At 31.0% G+C, this 22,262-nt stretch overlaps 1 protein-coding gene across 1 annotated transcript in view; it reads right to left on the bottom strand.

Annotated features, from left to right (window-relative positions):
* The window catches only part of unc80 (unc80, NALCN channel complex subunit), a 148,975-nt gene that overhangs the window by 31,487 nt on the left and 95,226 nt on the right, over nt 1-22,262 (bottom strand). Inside the window, exons 39-45 of the mRNA XM_076467475.1 lie at nt 20,590-20,688; nt 19,560-19,656; nt 10,978-11,132; nt 6,876-7,022; nt 6,595-6,639; nt 5,298-5,482; nt 3,025-3,154 (exon numbers count right to left, since the gene is read on the bottom strand). Of these exons, the coding sequence (XP_076323590.1) occupies nt 3,025-3,154; nt 5,298-5,482; nt 6,595-6,639; nt 6,876-7,022; nt 10,978-11,132; nt 19,560-19,656; nt 20,590-20,688 (858 nt within the window). The remainder of the gene's footprint in view (nt 1-3,024; nt 3,155-5,297; nt 5,483-6,594; nt 6,640-6,875; nt 7,023-10,977; nt 11,133-19,559; nt 19,657-20,589; nt 20,689-22,262) is intronic.

The raw sequence follows: 22,262 nt of genomic DNA, 5'->3' as shown, positions 1-22,262 counted from the left end.
CTTATGTAAGGATTACTGTTCATGAAGTACAAAGTACAGCAAAAAACAATAAAACTAAAAGAAAACAGATCTGAAAAATCTTTAGTATGAAATCTTCATTAAAAATCTGATTTTTTGCACCACAGACTTGTAATGTTTACTAAAAGCCTGTGAAATTATGTGAAGAAACACATAGTTAATTTAGTGTTAAAATATGTATAATTTTATAGTTTCAATGTGGGTCAAATTGACCAACTGTATTATTTTAGGGTTAACTGTCAGACCTATCAACTGTTTATACCCCACATTACAAATGGTGCAGACTGTGAGTGAAGGCTTAAAGCCTTCCATTAGAATGCCATACAATTACATTAAGAATTACACAGGCTGTTGATATAAGGATTATAGCCTCTCTTTAGAATGTTTATCCTGTACATTAAGAAAAACAAAAACTGTCAACTTAAAGGTTAAAACCTTTTAGTAAGTCCATACCATATGTTAACTGTATGTTAATGAGAAGGAGGACAAGTGCAGATTTCCAGACCTGTTACAGTGTTATTAAACACAGTATTATGCAGTTAATGTAAGAGTCATCAACACTTCATGTTATCCTACACTGTTGATTTTGCAATAGTTTTTGTTAGAGAAAATACCAGATAAAATATACGAATACCAAAAAACATTTAATACATATTTAGGACGTTGTATAGATTTTGCAAAAATTGTTTGCAGTCTACATGATGTACAGAAGTATGTTTATTCTTTACATGAGTATCACATTGCACCCCAACTTGTCATAGTCAGAATCAAACTGACTTCAGAATTTTACAGACATATCTTTAGCATAAAAACGTTAGTAATACAAATGGTTTTTCTGAGTACAATAGACTGTTTGCAATAAAATTACAATAAACAATCTTTATTTTTCAGATAATAAAAAAAGCTTCTTACTTCAACCAATGTGTTGTCACTGAAGCTTCAAGAAAGCTATCACTATGTTAACAGAAAAGTTATAAATATGCTATAGCATATCTAGAGGAATATTTATGTTGGCTATATAAATGTTACTACATAGAATTAAGTCACCAATTAAAGAAAAACAAATAATGTAGGTTAAAACCATATTATGTTTATACATACGTTTATTTCCAGTCTCTCTCAAAATCATTAACATATGCAGAATTTGGTTTGGTTTACTTTGAATTTTGCACAAAGCTACTTGAAGGCTATCTGTGCTAGCCATTCCTAATTTAGCAGTGTAAGGCTAGAGGGAAGGCTGCTAGTCATCACCACCCACCGCCAACTCTTCGGCTACTCTTTTACTAATGAATAGTGGGATTGACTGTCACCTTATAACACACCCACGGCTGAAAGGGTGAGCATGTTTGGTGTGATAGCAATTTGAATCCATGGCTCTTGGATTACGAGTCGAGTGCCTTAACCACCTGGCCATGTTGGGTCAACATATGTAGGAAGAACTGTACATTTTTCTACATGTAACACTAGATTTAAAACGATATTCAGATATGTCTATATCAGTTGTAAATTTCAGCATATAATGTTATGTCTAAATTCAAAAATATTTTAATTGTTTAAATTTTGTCTACACATAACTTGTTTATCAACATCTACGTAACAATTCTTTTTGATATATCATTGTGATACTGATATGAAACTAAGGAAGAATGAATAAATTAAGTTAGCTACAAATATTTAACAAGTATAAAAGCTGATATATTAAATTTACTTAAGGTATTTGTTCAATTTCAGAAAAAAATGAGAAAAGAGGAAAAAATTAAATTTGAAGAGGTAGTTTTGTAAAAGTATATTCAATAGACATTGGTTATTATATGTTCAACGTTCCTGTTAACTTATGCCAATCAATCTTCCCAAATCTTCAAGTCACAACATAAGTGAGTTAAAACTCGGTGCTTTTACATGGCCCGGCATGGCCAAGCGTGTTAAGGCATGCAACTCGTAATCTGAGAGTCGTGGATTCACATCCCCGTCGCGCCAAACATACTCGCCCTTTCGGCTGTGGGGGAGTTATAATGTGACGGTCAACCCCACTATTCGTTGGTAAAAAAAGTAGCCCAAGAGTTGGCAGTGAGTGGTTATGACTAGCTGCCTTCCCTCTAGTCTTACACTGCTGAATTAGGGATGGCTAGCACAGATAGCTCTTGAGTAGCTTTGTGTGAAATTAAAAACAAACAAACAAAGCTTTTACACATATACCTGCAACTTGATGCTAACTCTTAAACAACTCCAACAAATCAAGTGAATAATCTGATTTTTACCTGAAGTCTTGAAACTCTCATCTTATAGATACTTGTAAAATAACTTAGACATATACAGTCACAGAAACAGAAATATTTTAAAGACTCATAAATTTTCATTATTCACATAATATAATTTTTGTGTGTTGATTAATATAATTCAAAATTTAATGTAACAACCTTCTCATAGGTTATGTATAAAAGGTTTATGGCACATATCATTGTGTTAAAACATTTTACATTTTCAAGTAGTGAAACAACTGCATCATTTTACATATCTGTAAAAGCACTTTACATTAATGTTTTCCAGAGACAACTGAAGAGGAAAGAGTTTCGATTGATCTTAGATGTCATGTTTAGTCTTAGATTTTAGACTTCTATATGTGTTATATGCCATATAAGAGTGGGTGGGTGTGGTATTTGGATAATTTAAAATGACAAAGAGGGGCAAAAAAATTACTTTAAGGACAGAAAAAATGAACTTTTCATCTTAGTGGGATCACAATATACAAAAATAAAAGTCTCAAAAAATTATATATCTGATGTGTGGGGCTGCTAGAGGCAAGGATCTCCATTGGGGGACTGCTCCCCACACCATCCCAACAAGTACACCCCTGTATATAATTTTATTATTAAACAGACTAGCCATATGCATCCTAAAAGAGATGTTAATATTATAAAACACATTAGTAAAACTTACTGATAATAACACATCTTTATTCCTTTAAAGTTTAGATCCAACAAATTGCATATTTTAATACCTACCTACCTGCAAAATAAAGGGCTTACGATGCATGATGTAGAATTGTTTGGAAACAAATTCAATAGAGCGACACAACAAACTGTTTGTCTGATGATTGGAGTATATACGTAAGATGGTGGGCATAATCAGCAGATAACTATGAAATGAAGTAACAGAGTTAAACAACTAAGTGTATGTCACATATATAGAATATTGCATAAAACAGTTTTATTTGTATTCTCAATATCAAAATTAGTTGATATGTATTACAAGCAAGTGAGTGAAATTAAATGATAAAATAATTTTATGAAATAGAAATTATTTGGTGAAACAATTATAGGTGTATGCAGTGTAATCAAACAATATTACTGAATAAAATAATTTTATATGTAAGCTGAATAAGCAAATGATATAATAGAAAAAATATTTAAAGCACATGTTAAAGAAGTATATATCTTATATATAATAATTTAACCAAGTCAATAAAATAATTATTTAACAGAAGTGGTTGAATTAACAAAAATATTTTAAATTCATGAACAAAGTAAATAAGATAGTTGTATATGTATATAATGTTGTTAATCAGGTGGATGGTTCCACAACAATGTAGTTTTGTGTATAACTATGTTACTCATATGGATGAAGTCAAAGCATACAAAATTTAAATTAATAAAAAATATATTTTACTAGCATTAAAAATGATGGAGCAAGTATTACCACCATACTCCATAGTATAGCCTCACATCATATTTCATATCTAACTGAAATAAATCAATTTTGTTTGACCAACAAAGAGTCAGAAAAGTGCAGTTGAGTCAGTCAAACATTGGTAAATTCCTTTGTGAGCCAATAAAAATTAAAATCATTTCTGAAATGAATTCATGGAATAGTCACAGAATAATTTTTGGTAAAAACCACTTAGATTTCTAATATATAAATGTCTTCTCGTGACACTATGTTCCAACAACATCTTTTACATCATGTCGCTTAGCAACAAAAGTAAAACCTAATGTTATTGTTAGTATATGTGCTTAAAGTGTTTTATTAAAAATACTGGTAATATAACAGAAAATAGCTTAATTCAAAAATTATTTAATTTTAAAACTTAATTAATATTTTCAATTTCATGATAAATTTTATGCACTTGGTTCTAGGCTAGGTGGTCTTACACTATATTTTTACTTTAAGCTTATTATACCAACACTCACAACACTTATAAGGTTTCATGGCACATACTTTCTCGCAGCTTCCTTTCACTCCTATCACTAAAATCATAATGGCAATAGTAATCAAACTATTATCAAGAAATCAAGCATGACATGATATGACACACACTGGATTTTATAAAAATTAGATAATGATTACATTAATCACATAAAGGAAATCAAGAATAATATATATATAAGTTTAGAAGTGAATGGAATTAGTTTATATGTAATTATGTTAGTCAAATGAACGAAACCACCTAATAAAATACTTAAAAACTGAATATAGATATAAACATAATCTCATTGTTCAAGGGAATGAATCACAAAATAATACACCTTTAAATATATAATAAAAAGGAATGAATCAGTTTGACAAGTATGTTAAGTGAGCAGATGTATTTACATTTTGATTGTACACTATTAACCATAATAAAAGTACAAGTTGTTCATACCAACATCTAAAGTATTAGTAACTTTAACCAATATCTTTAATTTAAAAGATCAAAATATTCTGTTGTTAATTACATTATGCAAATCTTTGATAAAAATGTTTTTAACTTTTTTTATAAGCTTTCTATAATATTTTAATGACAAGAATTAAAAACTGTAAAAAACATATTATCATTTGTACTATTTAAGGTACTGAACTATTTCTGAACCACAGATACAAGCCCAAACAATACTTTTAAAATCTAGAAAATTTCTAGAAAGATTAATTCAGTCCTAATTTATAATAAGTAAAAAGAAAACCTGCATGGTTGTAATAAACTCTTAAATAGAGGAACAACTAACTGGATTTTGATAAAACATCACTTACATATATACTCTGTTGGTCTCATAACATTTGAAAGCAAGTATAAAACAACAAAATCTGAATCAGATGACAACATATTAATTTATTTCCATTTTGTAAGCAAACACACCTTATAACAGAAAACACAGGTTACATATATTGTCCAGAGAAACTGAAATATATAGAACTCATAAGCCATTAAATCTGATATGAATTTAAATTTACTGTTTTTTTGTTTAATTTATTTAGTGAGCTTAAATTCTTAAAAGAAAACAGAATTTTAATGAATTAATTTTTACCCATTGCTTGCAAAGATGTTTTTGAACTGCTGAGCAGCACTAATAAAAGTAGCCAAACACTGCCTGAGAATGGTACAGTCTTCACAGTGTAACACTAAAGCTCCATTTATCACATTTATAAAGAGGTGAATATCAGAAGAGTGAGCAAAGAAACCAGCCATCACTTCAAACATACGATCCACTAGCTAATAAGATAACAGAAAAATTAATCTTAAGCACAATAAGTCATCACAATTTTATTCTGGTTACTTTCTGTTTTTCTTTAGTTACTTTGTACAGAGGTATCTAAAACTCTAAAACAAAAGTGATCTCTGATTTGATAACGAATTTTTTATAGTTCGAAACATAAGTGAGCTGAAACAAAAAAAAAGGCAGATATATGTTTTACATAACAGCTAATCTATACCTAAAGAGAGCAGTATGCCAACTATAAAAAAAAAAAAGCTAAAAGATATATACAAATAAAATAATGAACCTAAGTTCACAGATCTTTAACTGAGAATGATTTTCTCTTTTCTAATGAAACATCTGGCTGAGCTCGCATCTACTGTACAATTTTAATACAATTAGCACAAGTCTAAAGTTTGCAAGCCCGCAGATTACAAAATTCAAAAGTTTTATGTCACTTCACTTACTTAATATGGAAACATAATTTGGACACTTTTACAGTATTTTGTTAATTAACATTCACCATTATCCATTAATTTACACTTTTATACTGTAATTTCTCATATCTAGCTAGGTTATGGAGAGACTTAGTTTTCTGTCACTGAATGAGTTACACTGGTAACCCTGCCTGGCAAGTTTACTTACTTTTACACATACTTTTTATACTGAAGTATACGATTGCAACAGATTGTAACATCTCTACTCAATTTCAAAGAAACTGTGTATAAGTAACAAAGCTGATTTTGATTGCTCTAATATAGCCTTAACTTGTGTAGCTAATATCTGGAAATATAGAATAAGTAATGAGAAATCATTTAAAGTCACTTTTATGCACACCAAGATGCAGAGCTCAGCCAGTTTTGAACAAAAATATTAACTGTATTACACTGTTCAAACCAATACCATTCTTATTTACTGGATTATAACATTAATGTAACAATAATGAAAAAGAGATATTTTCACTTTTAGGTGAAATCTTAGTCAAGTTTTTTTGTTTCCATTTCACATACAAGGAAAACGAAATTAAGGTCCATATACAAAAACGAAAAAAAAATTGTTTTTCAAAACTTCAAAAAACTGTTGATGTCTATACTGGTGATACAACTGTTTTGTTGATAAAGAAACTTACCTTTACCCATACCAGCTTGTGAAGGGTATCTATTCCCAGCATTTCCTGAAAAATACAATTTTTTTTACACATAAAACTAAGCTGAGAAATAAGTATTAAAGAGAGGTATCACAGAGTGTTTATACTTTCATTTATATATTGATAAACAAAGTATCAAGACATTTCATTTTCAAAAAAAATTAAGAGTTCTGTAATTATAGGAAGAATTACACACAACAGCTGAATATTTTGACTCTATATAGTGTAGGATATTAGAAAGTAAATGAATAAGATGTTAATACCTTGCCCAGATCCCCAGCATATAAGCTAAAGTCTGCTTCAAGAGCTTTGCGTGGAAAGGACGGCAGCTTCATCAATTCTTCATGTAAAACCAATACTCTTTGTAAAACCTGGTTAGTTGTCTTCAAAACAGATACTGTCATCAGTACCTAATTAAGAAGTCAGTATAAACTGATGAACCTACATCAAAATCATTACTAGTAATATTCTCTCATTAACACTTGCAAGAATACCTTCAGAATATACACAATCAAGGAAACTTCTGGCTTATGTCACTGTTAGTAGATAAAATTATTATTTCCTCCCTCCAGAAAAAATAATAACTTTCAAACATTTGTTTAAATGACCATAAAAATACTACATTAAATCAAGTTAACATAAAAAGTGAACCAAAAACAAAATTTTTTTTAAACACTTGCTTTGATGTCTTCGAACAGATCAACATCTAAAAAATCAAGCAACCATTAGTATATACAACAACACCAAAAATAAGTCTCTCAAACCCACATTTTAAAGTCTTTGTAACAGACATGGCCAATACCACCTTATTATGAACGTCCAATATGCATAATTATGCATGCTAATAAACATTTTCAGAAAGATATTATTGTATTTGAAGTGTGCACTTAATAGGAAAGTTTCTTTTTTTTTTTCAAAATTTTAGCAAATTGGTTCTGATTCAATTTTCACATTCTAAGTATTTAGGACCCAACTGAAACAAGATGCAAAAGCTTGTACTAAAGTTAACATTTTCCTAAACTATAAAATTATTTCTGATAAATGCTTACCTCCACTCATGAAATAGCTTTTCTTGATTAGTACTGCCCTCTACTGATGCAAATTTTCAGTTCCTGCTACTAGCTTTCCCTCTCCAATTTCTGAATGTCTATATGTAAATGATTATATAGCAGGTTTCCACCAACAGGAGAATAACACAACCCCTATTGTATCCAATATCCCCTCTCATTTGCACTCATTAATTATTTCAAGATTGTTCAGAGACAAGTATCTATTAAAAATACATTTTCTGTTCTGGAAAATGTTCACTTCCAAAACAACATCTTACTTTTGCTCATAAAATAGCTAGAATCTCACATTGAATTGGTGAAAGGCCACTGAAAAAAAGTGATTCCATTAAGGAAGCATCCAATGAAAGACCATGAGGTGTGGAACCATAAAAAAAATTACACCTCAGTAGGTGACCATATCACACCTGCTCCAGGTACACTCTTTGCAATTTTATGACTGTGTCACAAACATAAAAGGTAAAAAAACATGAAGGAATCCCATAATACAGATTACCTATCAATGGCACCTCTGGGTATTGAGTGGCTAGGGTGTGAGATACCATAGTAGTAGTTTGACTTCATCCAACAGCTGGGAGTATCTGGAATCATACATTAGTTCTGCAATAGGCAAAGGATCACCTACTTCTTCACCTTGAAATGGAATTAGAAGAGATGATGAACTTCCATACCAAAATCAATCTCCACTTACGTAAATTTCCAATCCAACCAACACCTGATCGATCAGATAGTAAGAAGGTGGAAAGCCTCAGTGGATTGACATCTCTGGTCTAAAACCAAGTAACATGGAATATATTTTTTATCCAATATGTAGTAGGATGAAGATGCCTGATTGTACAAAACTGGGAACATATGCACTACATCCAACTACAACCAACACCATATCTGCTGGAAAATCACATCCAGTAGATAGTAGGAGGGACTGCAAACCTGGGGTACATTTTCCAGTCCAAAACCTGGTAGCATTGAGCATTTTCATTCTGTTTGTGGTAAAAGGAGGGCCACTGGTTAGAACATGTGTAGACTTAATTATACGGACCATCTCTAACTAGCATCTGCTCCCTCTGGGAACTGCATCCAGAGGATGGTAGGTATGAGGTAAATCGTAGCCTGAGAAGCAAAATGCAATTTATAGTGTAGTGCTTCAACCAAAACCTAACACCACTGCCATTGACACATGATTCAAATCATGATTGGGCTATCTCCAAATAATACCACACCAGCTGGGAAAGTACATGTGGAGGATTGTAAGAAGGAAGAATACCATGGGGGTGGGTAAAGCAATCTGCCATATATATATATTTATATAACTATATTAACATGGCATAGTGTTGCAAACAAAACCTGGCAGCATCTGTAATTGTACACCAGGTTTACAGTAGGTAGAATTACAATGTAATAGTCATTGAGCATGGTCACAGGATGGACAGTGCAAATTTTCCAAAAATAAAGTATACTTGGTTGACATTATGTATCTCAAGACGGCTGGTATGGGTATTAAAATAAAGTAGAGAACAACATTTCAATCCTTCTTAGATCATCTTCAGGTTAACAAAATTACCAGCTGTCCTAAAATACCTTTTTCCTTCAAGTGGGTTTCTCATCATCACAAATTGGTTGACACCACTTGCCACAGAGTGAGATCCATAATATGCTACCAAAAAAGGTCCTGTAAATAAAGAAATAAGGAAAACATAATACTCATTAGTCATAATGACACTACAGTGTGTAAGATGGCAGCTGGAGGTAAACAAAAACTCACTCAGCAAAAAATGGCCACATGATATAAATAATATGAAATAAAGGCATGAGGTAATTCTTGATGACAAGAAACCCACTTGAAATAAAAATATATTTCAGAACAGCTGACCTGTTCAAATATTCAAAGGTCAAATATTGTTCTCTCCTTATCAGAAAAAGTGTTAATAGCCATACCAGCCATTCTGAGATATAAAGGGAAGATGACACTGAAAGTCTATGCAGAAGCAAAACTAAGGCTGAGAAAGGCAAAATGAATGCAGGCCAGAAGACAAATAGGAGGATATGCATACAGGTAATACCTCTTACAGTTTTTACTGAGATCATCTACAGCTTCTGCTAAAGGATGAGCAATGGAAAACTAAAAACAGGGAAGTTTTTCATTGAGATGTGTGGCAAAAGCATCCATATGCAGAAAACCCCAAGGAGAAAACAACTTCAAAATATATATGGATTTAATGACTCTCTGTCAGGAAAATCTTGTTGGGCTGAGATGATTGGTCTGTAACTAGATTCAGAGCACCCTGGAATATGACATCCTAACAATATGATGTGATGATTGTAGGCTCAGTAGAGGAGAAGCAACATTCAGAAACAAAGATCTAGTGACCAGGTACTCCTCTGCCTAGTAATACAAAACATCACTTTGGAATTATTAGAGTGGTTCATCACCTAATGCCCTCAAGCATTTGGCAATAAGTGAAGCAGAGCATGAAGAACTACCAGCAAATTCAAATGTTGATATGTAGAGACAATTTACCAAGTGTCCAACAACCTGAAACCTCTTAAACATTAAGACATGCACCCAAACTCAAAAGGAGAACATCTGTAAAAAGATGATAATCCACTCAAAGACACAGAAGAAAAACACCAAAGGTAATATTGACACAATCCAACTATCAGGCAAAGTTGGTCTATAGGTGGAGAGGTAGGATAATGGGAACATCCAAAGGATCCCAGTAGAGGACAGAATTGATTGAGAAAAGCTATTTTGTGAAAGAAACCAACATTCCTTATTGGAACTAAATGGTTAACTTTATCCAAAAATTGGTTCACAAGAAAGTTTGTCAGTTGCCCAGTCTAGTAGTTCAAGACAGAGCAAGATTTGATTTCATGGCACATTTGTTTACTGGATCTTAAAATGTTAATGAAGAATTATTCAAAATATAAAGAACAATGAGGTTGAGTAATAAAAGAGTTTAAGGTGTGATATACCAAATAACATATGATATGTGGCACAATTTTAATGATATGTTTTTGCATAAGAATTGATATCTCTGCATATAATTCTTCTTTTGTACAAGTTGCTTGAGTTAACCAACTCTGTACAGCATACATGTTCTTTAAATGAAATACTATTTGTGATAATGAATGTGACTGGGGTTTTCCCATTTTACAATAAAAGCTTATTACAATTTCTATTTGATTTTAAATATTTTGTTTTTTTATTATCTGGTTCTGTGGTATTAGTGTATGCAAAAGAGAGCAAAAGATAATGTTCACTGTCATTCTTTTACTGATGGCTATACATTTAAGTTACCTTTCCTAGCTCCAAGAACTTTAATGTTAGAGCCTGCTGCTGTTGTCTTTGAAAAGCTTGTTCAGGATCCATCTGAACTAGAGAAAGCTGAGGATATTGTGAGCGCTTGAAAAAGTAGAAATCTCTAACAAAAGACTCCAAATTGTGAATTTGACCTGAAAATACATTTTGTCAAAAGAAGCTGTCAGTTTAAATAGTATAGCACTTGAATATTACAACACTTCAAACATTTTAGCCCACAAATAAACTATTTCAAGAGACACTGACTCTTATCTTTAGCACTTTTTATGCTATTTTAAAGGAACTACAGATGAATAATAAGAAATATATATTTATGTCATTTCAGATTGTTAAAATAGTTTATGTAACTTACTAAATGTATAGTTTAAATAAAATGCTTTCTCAAAAAGCTTTTAGAAATATTGAAATAAGTTAACAGACAGCATACATATAAAAACTCAAAATTCATAACTATTATTGATGGAAAAAAAATGTTTATTCTGTCATCTAGTCCACATCAAATGCCAGTGTTATGATGATATATCTATGTAAGTCTGAATCAATGTTAGGACAATGGGTAGGTCTACTTAACAACAAAGATTTGTGCAATATATTAATTACAAAGTAATACCCAGTATCTGAGTAACTAAGTCATGACATTAAACAGAATAGCGACTGGACACAAAGTAAAATGCAAATTCTGCATGGTCTTCATTGCAATCAACTTAAACAGTGTATGTACTTGCTTTATAGAACAACACAGTCTTTTTAACTGGATTCTCTTTTTAAGCTGCTTCTCCTTCAAGATCCTGTTCCAGGCTAACTAAATCCAACTTCCCTTAATCAATAGGAAATGCTACATTTACCAAAGAGTGACTAATACTTCCCCCATGACTGTTAATTTCTTACAACATTAGAGAGGCCAAAATTTCTATATATCAAACTAAACAATTACAGAAGGACACTGCTGTCAACATCTTGTATAACATGTAGTGATGCAGCAAAACTGTCCCTTGCAAAAACAGATATTACCTACTACAAAACAATGAAGAAACAGAGGAAGCTAGAGTGAAATTAACTTAAAGTCTTTCTCTAACATGTATTATATAAAATTTGCACATATACAGAACAAAGAATAAATTTAGAATTAATACTACAATATTACAAAAAAATAGAAAAATGTAAGGAATGCACATATATTACACAACTGCAGATATAAAGAAAGAAAAAATATGAGACAAGTAAAGAAAGCATTAAAAGGTTGTAAGAGCACACAGAACCTTTTAATGCTTACACAGAACTTTAAAAAAATGTGATCATTTCGAGCAGTGAGCCTTTACAAAATTAATATCATACATCAAAATAATAGTTAAATCCAGTTTTCTTGATAATGCTTAAGATGAACTACTACATATTTTTATTTGTCACAGAAGAAGGCATAAGACTTCATGCAATCTGAGAAAATTATTACTGTAATGTGGTGTTTTTTGTGGTATTGATTTAAAAATTGAAAAGCTACTCAATAATTAGCCATGTGATTCTTTAGTAATATCAAAAATAAAAAAAATTCTAGAAAGGAAATAGTTTAATAAATTGTCATCTTTTAGAATTAGTTATGATATTAGGAGTAAGAATATTATGCTATTCCAAAAATGCTGTGGTCATAAAGAAGGAAGAAGATGTAACTGCCTAAAACTCTGAATCCCAGGAAGGCAGTTTCTAAACCTAATGGTAATAGGTAATATTAGTAATGGTTGTTCTAAGACTATTGATGTTATAACATGTGTACAAAAAAATAAAATAAATGGGAAAACACATTGTTTCTCTATCCAATAATAAAATAAAAGGTAATTATTACTAATAAGCAACCCATACAGAAAACCCAGATCTTGTTCAGATGTAGAAAGATCTAAATATTTCCTTCCAAATCTGAGCTAGATCATTCCTAATATGACCTGATTATTTCAGATCTGAACTAAACCTTTTACCAAGCAAGACTGAGTAAGATCTAAATGAGACTAGGTTTTCAGTTCCCATCAGTTTGTGATCAAATTAGTGTTTCTATTGCAATAGTACTTCTTTAAAAACAGGGTTTCTAGAATTTGAATTGCAAACACCAAAATCTGTAAGTACACTTGTCTTAAACCTAACAATGGTTAAGCCTTTATTAAAAATAGCCTATATTTAATAAAGGGATAAATTAACACTAACTTATGTATGCTTTTGCTTTAGTTCATTTAAGGCTAAACTTTACTTAATACCAACAACAGATAAACTTATGTTGTTATTCTATGATCTAATGTTAAACCATTTTTAAAAACATTGATAAGCTTTTAATATGGTTTTGTACAAAGATTTATTTACATCCACTGAAATAAAATGCACACACATACTCACTTAGACAGTAAGGTGTGCACTCATTTTCAGGACAGATTAAACTGAGTAGTACTATAACAGAAAACTAATTTGTGCTAGCTACCCACAATGTGCAAAACATTTGCATTAGTTTCCATGCCCATCATTTGAATTATCTTTATTCTATCATTTTCACACCTGGCATTTAAGCTACACTTTCTTGCAGGCACTACATGTTAGATTAATAAATCCTGGTTTATTTTTAAAAATTTTACAAAGTCAAACAAACAAACGTAGACATGACTTTATTTAATAAACTACATTTACATATTCTTATTTTAATAAAACAACATTTAGCATAAACAGTAAAGTGTAGTAATGGTGTTTATCATAATGTACAGAGCAAGAAACAGTTATGAGCATTCAATATATGACACAGTTTAAAAGTTGAAACAAAGAAACTTAAAAAATGAATAAAGTAGCTAAAAGTAATTTATAGCAGTGTACAAAAAGAACCAAAGTTAAATTGTAATGAAGGAAAACTTAGCTGAATATGTAGTAAAGCCTGAATGCATGTTTAGAAAGTGATAAGTATATGATTTTGAATGAGCTGCACATGCTCATTTTAGATCTAAATACATCAACTACGCAAAAAATAGGTAATGTGATCCCGAATAGAAAAGACAATAAGTACTTCAAGCTCCTCAGACAAAAGTCCTTCTAATGATACAAAATTCGTAGTGTTTAATAGAGAACTTTGCAGTAAAAGTTCCAGACAGACAAATACAAATGTATCATATATATAGATAACTTCAAACTTAGATAGCAAACATTGTCTAATAGATAGTATATACAACCTGTATTACTTTTATTGAAAATTGGAATATGTTTATTATTAGATAACAAAACATATATTAGTTACAAGCTTAGTGAATTAGTGAACTGAAAATGTTTATGTTTCAATGTTTATATTGTTTAATTATAGTTTTAACAAAGTAGTGTTTTCAGCCACTTAATATTTATAAGTTACAGACTAATAAAAAATCTTAAACATAAAGTGGGAAAGATCTTTAGTAGTACTATACATTCAGCTTCCCGCAATCACCTCCTACCATCAGTTATTTTTATAGTGCACTAACACTAAAATTTAAATATCATGTGGCCTGTGTTTTTTGTACCACCAGAAAAAGAGGCACTATTACTGTAAGATAAACTACTCTAAAATTAATAAATATTTTACTTATTTATTGTTTATAAGTAGATGAAGAAAAGAAAAATGGATTTGATTTTAGGTATGTAAATGTTGAATGAAAATGATCAGTCATGTGCTAGTGATAGTTGTTGTGAGTAAATCCAAGATTTCCTATTAAGACTGTTGGACTGGTATAGTTCTACTAGGTTTTCAAAGGAAGTTGATCAATAGGAAGAGTTCCTGAGGAAGCAATGTTCTAATATCTATGCAACTATGGACTTTGTGTTTTATGCTTTAGATAATAATAAACATTGTTTAATATTATATCACATGCATTCAGCTTATTTGATTTGTTAGCTTAAAGCTCAACTGTTTAGCTAAATTCTGATTTACTTCTTAATTTTCCAAAATGACCTACCATTATAAAAAGAGCATATCTAATATACTGTAAAAATCAGTTTAACCTAAAAGCATTACAGAGTAGGTAGGAAAGAGAAAGTCTAATGCTATGACAACAGGAGTTACTGCAAAATTTTTCTGCTTTTTCTAATGTGCATTTCAGTCATTTTTCATCTCTTAAGTTTTAAAAAGCTTAAGAAATGCTTTCACTTAAATAATGAGATATTTTCAAAGTTGAAGTACTTTTGACAAAGAAAGAAATGGTTGTATGAGAGGTGTTGAGTCCAGATGACTCTCATTTGATGCTGAGAAGGTTGCTGACACTGACCAAACCACAACTACAGACTAGTTCAGGGTGATCAGCTGAAGTTTGATGTACCAAGACCAGTAGATCAAACCTTATCCATGAGGATTGATTTTTACACAAGGGAAGCAAATGAGGAATGCCAAGGTGGAGTGGTGCCTGGTAAGTTGGAAATCATTTAGGGAGGCCTCTTTAGTACTTCCAGGGTGTCAGCAGCTATAGTATCACAGAAACAGTTCTAGTCAAAACTACCTATTACCATCCACAGAAGTGCCATTGGCAAATGACCTGTACTAGTCAGGGCGATTTTTCTGATATGTAACACAGTCAGCACTCGTGAATGAAGGCCATAGACCATTGTGCAGTAGTGGGTCTCTTCAAGCTAGGAGACACTCTTCAATAATAATCATGGCTCGCAATGAAACCTGAGGGTTTTATGATGAGTTACCATAAGCAACTCATTGTCCTGCTACTCTATACCAGGAACAAAATACCAACATAGGTATCCCATTCCCCAATAATATTTGTTTCCTTGCACTTGTAACATTACTAGTATATCAACTTGGCATTGACCAATAACCCAGATGGGTAATGGTAATGTAAAATACCAGTATTTACTACACTGTATGGTTATTACTTGATTGTCAAGCAGAAACATATGGAATAAGTGGATATTGTATCTCTTCTACCAGAAGTTTGCACAACTGAAGATGGTAGCCATAAGTTCAAAACTCAGATGAAATGGTTTTACAACTCTTGCTTTCTGAACTGTCAAGTAGTATTCCATGGTTTGACATAAACCCCACACTTTATGATTGCCATTTGATTTACTATATAAGTTAAAACAACAACATGATTGAAACTCAGTGACTGAAAGAGTATATCAAACCTTGTTTTCTGCACTACTAAATTTTCTGAGGAGAAACATCACTTAATGTTCCAAGAGAACTTCTCTCACGATCTAGCTGGATGGTGAGAACTCTACAAAGCATGCTGCCCTGCACTTGCTAGATTCCCACCTTTTTAACTTGGAAGTATAAGCCATTTCCATGAACAGTGAGGGACATATATTTCCAGCTTTTACAGTAAAGCCCTTTAAAATTTTAAAACTTCACACTTGGATACATTATATAAATGACATCTTTTTCATTTTAACAGCCAGCACACTGACTTGTGTAGAAAAACTTACTGATGGACCACAACATCCTCACTACAAATGTTGCTACCCCACACACACATTAAATGGGATATTATCTGAAACCAAGCTCTCTGAATCAAGAATATATGTTCTGATGAAACAAATTATACAAAATGTACAGAGGATTTATACATGTAGCATGGAGACTATAAGGACACTTAAGTTGACAAACAGATTGGAACACATAACATGCAATGAAAAAAAATCTTTAAATAGTGTAACACTAAAGAGTTAAACATCTAAAAAACATTTCCATCTGTCAAAACTAAATAATTGCCTGAGATAATATTTCTAAAGTTCTCACTGTTTCCTCCTAAAAGAGTAAACATTGTAACTATATTGCTGATCCTGCAAAAAAGAAATACAATCCACTATAGAATGGTTGTCATGTAATAACGATTGTTGTTTAAACTGCAATACCACAACAACTTTTTTTTTCTGACAAGTGTGACCAAAAACACTTTGAAACTATGACAAACATTACTTGCACAACACAAAACTCCAACTACCTTATACAGTGTAAAAACTGCCAGTATGTAAGGCAAATCCAAATAACTCTTACCTTTTCTATTACCATGAAAAAAAAGGAATTGTAATTTTGATTTGGAAGTTAATTAAATGTTGATATGTATTAAGTTTATGATATTTACCAATAACATTGATACAAGTTTCTTTCTTAACACAAATATATTCAATATACAAACAATGATACAATTTATGATAATGGTGATTACAAATAACGATTTATATACAAAAGTTTTACAAACTTACAAACAAACTGAATCCACTATCTGGCCTGGAACTGAATACTTTATCAATGGTTCACAATGAGCAAGTAAACTTGGAGGTAATATTGGCACAGTTCACTCAACAGCTAGCTGGCTAGCTGCTTCAATGAGCACGTGTATGTTTTCACTGACAAACATATCTAATGTCCTTGTAGAAATACTAACATCCAAAGTTAATTATCTGAAGTAAAATGGTTTATAATGTTTGAAATCTATACATTTTCTTTATAAAATATCTGTAGTTTCCTGACTGATAAGTATTAATCACAGTTATAGTTTCTGAAGCTTATTGTATACTGACTGTAAGAAACCAAAAATATAAAAGTGCTTCTCTATATTGCATTGGTTACCTTTTATAAGCTTGAGAGGAGATTTTCTAAAAAATTTGGCTTACACAACAACAGTGGTATTTTACACACACACACAAAGTACAATGTTAATTTTCACACTCAAGAATCTTCTACAAATTTAGGGAATAGGCAGGAATCTTGCAGTCCTCATTTAACAGTATAAGTTACATGCATGTCTAAATATATATTTAACAAAAACAATCATTGATATTAAAATAAATATATAATAATAAATCTATTACATTTCAGTATACCAGTTGGAAATACAAGATGTAAATGTACTAGGGTGATTGGGTGACAGGTAACATCAGCACATGAAAACTTCAAAAATTATGCCAAACTTTATACTAAACTTTTAAAAGATTGAAATTCCCTAAGAAAAGACAGAAGTAGAGTTTGTGAAGGCTAAGGATGAAAAGTTAAGTATTTATACTGTTTATTTATACTGTTTCAATTTATGCATGTGTAGGAATCTGCTGCAGTCTCAACTGCCATTCCTTCCTACTGGCAACAGATGCTGTATACATGATAACCAGAAGGCAGGATGAGTTGAAGTCAGTGAGTAAGCTACATTTATCTGTTGTCCAGCAACAACAACAGAAAGTAGCAGAGCTAGTTAGTTGCTCAACTGGAGACCTAATGATGCCCAGGGATTTGGATCTCTAGGTCTAGATATATACAGGGTGGCCCGTAAGTCCCTACCAATCCATATGTTATATTCAATTATGCATGTATTATAAACTTGTTTCTTTTTTTCAGAGAAATATGGCTGATGTAAGCCCATTGACACTCGAAGAACATGATGTTGTATAATATTATGCAGGGAGAATGAGGGACAGCACACAGATACACTGGATACATAAGATATATTGATGGATAGACACTTATGGGCCACCCTGTATGTTTTACATCCCTACCAATCCATATGTTATATTCAATTATGCATGTATTATAAACTTGTTTCTTTTTTTCAGAGAAATATGGCTGATGTAAGCCCATTGACACTCGAAGAACATGATGTTGTATAATATTATACAGCGAGAATGAGGGACAGCACACAGATACACTGGATACATAAGATATATTGATGGATAGACACTTATGGGCCACCCTGTATGTTTTACAGATATAGTAAATATCTGTCAAATGCAAAGTCCATAATAATGTTGTTTAAATAATATTTGAAGTCAGAATTCAGAAGCATAGTTCTGTGTTATAACTCTTTTCAATCTACATACCTAACTTAACCTTTGACCATTTGGAATTCATTTGACCTTGTATATTCAGTCTGAACTTTACTATGCAAGACTGAACCTGGACACTACTGGCTATATTGTTTCTTTTTTTTCCTTTTTATCAATTTTTATTATTTTCTCAACATGTCAGAAATGTATATATGATTAAAAAGGATACATGAAAAATAAAATGTTTTTTTCTTTTGTTGTTGTTGTTGTATGCCAAGTTATTTATTCATAATATTAAGTGTCAATCTAAGTGATAGGCCAGTATTGACTATTTATTAAATATTACTACTGTAAACATATTGTTTGTGTTTAACTTGGAAAGTGTATGCAGTTGCTCTCGAATTTTAATGTCAATGTTTGTGGAACATTTAATTTTGAAAACTGGTTACTGACTTGAAAGTACAAATAAACAGAGTCCTTTGATTAGGTAATGATGTATATAAATAGAGTTTAAAATCAGCTGTGTAATAGTTTCAAAAATTAATTAACACAGTATTCTAACTTATTACATAAAGTGTAACAGGCAGTTATGAATGTTAATGCCCTGTATGTAGGATTAAAATAAGTTACCTATACAGAATGAGTAAAACAATGTAGCAGAATAAAAATACTTTGTAGTTGCAACTGTAAGGAAAACTCATGTCAACTCATCATAAATCTCTATGGAGTTTATACATATATTATATATCACAATATTTGAAACTCTGAAAAATAAAATGGTAAAATATTGTACAAATACAGAAAACTCCTACTTGTCTTAGTATCAACAAGAAAATAAGAACTCTGTTCAGCCTCTTCAATTCCAAAAAATTCAAAGCTGTCCTGCAGTACGTGAAGAAACTGAGTATCCTGAAAATAGCACGCAGTATCTATAAATGTTTTGATATAAACCATAGATTAAAGAATGTACTCACCCAAATATAGCCAAGTCTTTAAATAATGTTTTTGAACATGTCAAACATTAAAGACAAGAGATATCCAAATGTGAATGAATCTTTAAATAACGTATTTAAATATATAAAAAAACTAAAGAAAAAGGACATATCCAAATGTAGCTGAACCTTTATATGATATTTTTGAACAAACCAAAAAATTTATTTCATATGTACACACCCAAATGTAGCTGAGCCTTTCTACAGTATTTTTTAATGTATTACAGATTAAATGCAAGATATATCAAAATATGTAAAAGTTTCAAGACTTGTTTGTGAGTAATATTTTGTACATATCACATATTAGTTACATGATGTATCTAAATATAAATCAAGTATTTTATTAATATATTTGTAAGAAGATCATATAAAACCTACTCAAAACAAATTATTTCCTTTTGCAATTGGCAGTAAAATTATGATGGAAATTTGGCAATTAAAATAATTAAACACAAATGAACTAAAAAGAGTTATGCTTAGCCTTAAAAATAAAAATATTAAAAATCAACCCAGTTTAATAATGCATACATTGTTAAATTATTTGACGACAAAAACAAAAGTCAGTCACAGTGTTATTTTACAATAAATATTGAAATCATTCATTATAACTTTTATTCTATAAAATCTTCTTAATGTCTTTTGAAGTTATTTTAAAGTTCACAATATAAAAACAATTTATTCTATGAGACATTTCATTATTATTCTTAACTTTTTTCAATACAAAAAAACATTTGAAGCTATCATGGTTTCTTAAATAAATAAAATATCTGCTTGTTGCCTTATGTGAGATGTTACAGTTCCATTACATTGAATTACTTCTATTTTTTCTCATTGCTTAGTTTTACCACACCTCATGAACTGGAAACTGGGAAGGAATTCCTCCAACATCTGGCCCATGAATTATAATCTTCTTCGCACTAGGAACATTAGCAGTGATTAACAGGGAGGCCTAAGTACAAAAAACAACAAAAGTAATTTTACAAAGGCCAGTAAAATGTAAAAATCAGATATAAAAAGAACAAATATGTTATTAAAAAACACAAAATCTACTAATATATCTAAATTATTCACTCATACACAACTAAATTACAGAAACACATCAATAAATAAATATTTAAACATACATATTACCTAAACTGGAAACATTATTTACTTAAAAATTCAACTAACTGTCTAGTTCTTAATAATAAACCATGTCTAAAAGCAAAAACAAGTTATGTACGAATTAAAAATAAAATTAAAGCTATAATAAGACGTTAAAGCCAAAACAGCTCTTTCTTAAAAGTTCCTAGTATTAGGGCCTATAATGACACACAAAGAATGTACTAAGAAACATTACTTGGAACAATCTGGATGTCTTCAAGTCAAAGGGTTACAAATTTCATGCTGTATTTTGTAAGACATCACTCATTGTCCAGAAGTTTATCTTCTATAGATGTAGTTGTGTTCATTTGAATATCTTTTGAATGTTTAACCCTCTGTATATCAACAGAGGTTCTACTACTATTCAAATCTATTTTACTCAGCACAAGTTGAGCCAGCGTGCCTGCAACAAGTAATACCTTCCTCATTATTATAACCTATATAACTACAAATCTGTATCATTCCAACTCAGTGTGTTTTGCATTAAGATTGCTTTTATTATAGAGCTCCATTTCCATCACATGAATGTTCTGGAAATTATGAAAGCTTTCTTGTTTGAAAGACTATATAAGCCAATTAGCAGCCTTAGTTGTCACTATCATTTATTGTATAGTTATGTGGAGACTCTGCTACTGCTGATTGTATTACATGTCTCAGGAGTTGAGAGAAGAACATATATCTACTGTGGAAAACAGTAGTGAATCAGAAAAGAAATAATGATGATGATCAAATTGAAGAAAAGCCAGAATCTAAAGAAGAAACAACACCACAGAGATGACAATGATGAGGTGGCCAAGATACTAATCATACAGCTTTGATTCTACAGATTTTGTAATAAGAAACAAATTGATTCTACCACTGGTTCTACATGCTCCTCAAGTGATAGACAGACCTAACCTTCAAAATAAAACTAGTCACTATTTGCTAGCTTCTCCCATATATTTTCAGCAATTGCTGAAACACAAACTTAAAATTTACTAAACTGAAGTAATATATAATTGACAAACATACTCACTAACTCAATAATTTATTCCACAACTAAGTTTACTCCAGTCTTATTTGCATTTCATATTGTTTAAGTCATTCCTAAACTCTTTAGAAATTTCCAGATGTCTAGCACTCTTCATACCAAGTTAAAACTTCCTCTAGTAAACAATACAATAATTTAAATTAAAATAATAAAAAACAGCTTAAATACTTTCAAAATACCATTACATTTTTCATAAGTTTGAATTTACTACCAAAAGTGTTGGTGCCAGGATGTTTTCGCTGGGGGGGCTGAGGTAAACTGTGGAGGGGCTTCCCAAAATGCCATCAATATGAAGTATAGATGGTAAATTATAATAATGTAAATACCAAGGTACATTTCAGAAAGGTATG

This window comes from Tachypleus tridentatus, chromosome 11 (genome assembly GCF_004210375.1).
Source record: "Tachypleus tridentatus isolate NWPU-2018 chromosome 11, ASM421037v1, whole genome shotgun sequence".
NCBI classification, from domain to species: domain Eukaryota; kingdom Metazoa; phylum Arthropoda; class Merostomata; order Xiphosura; family Limulidae; genus Tachypleus; species Tachypleus tridentatus.
Note: the sequence above shows the minus strand (reverse complement) of the source record. Positions and strands in the feature narration are given on the sequence as shown.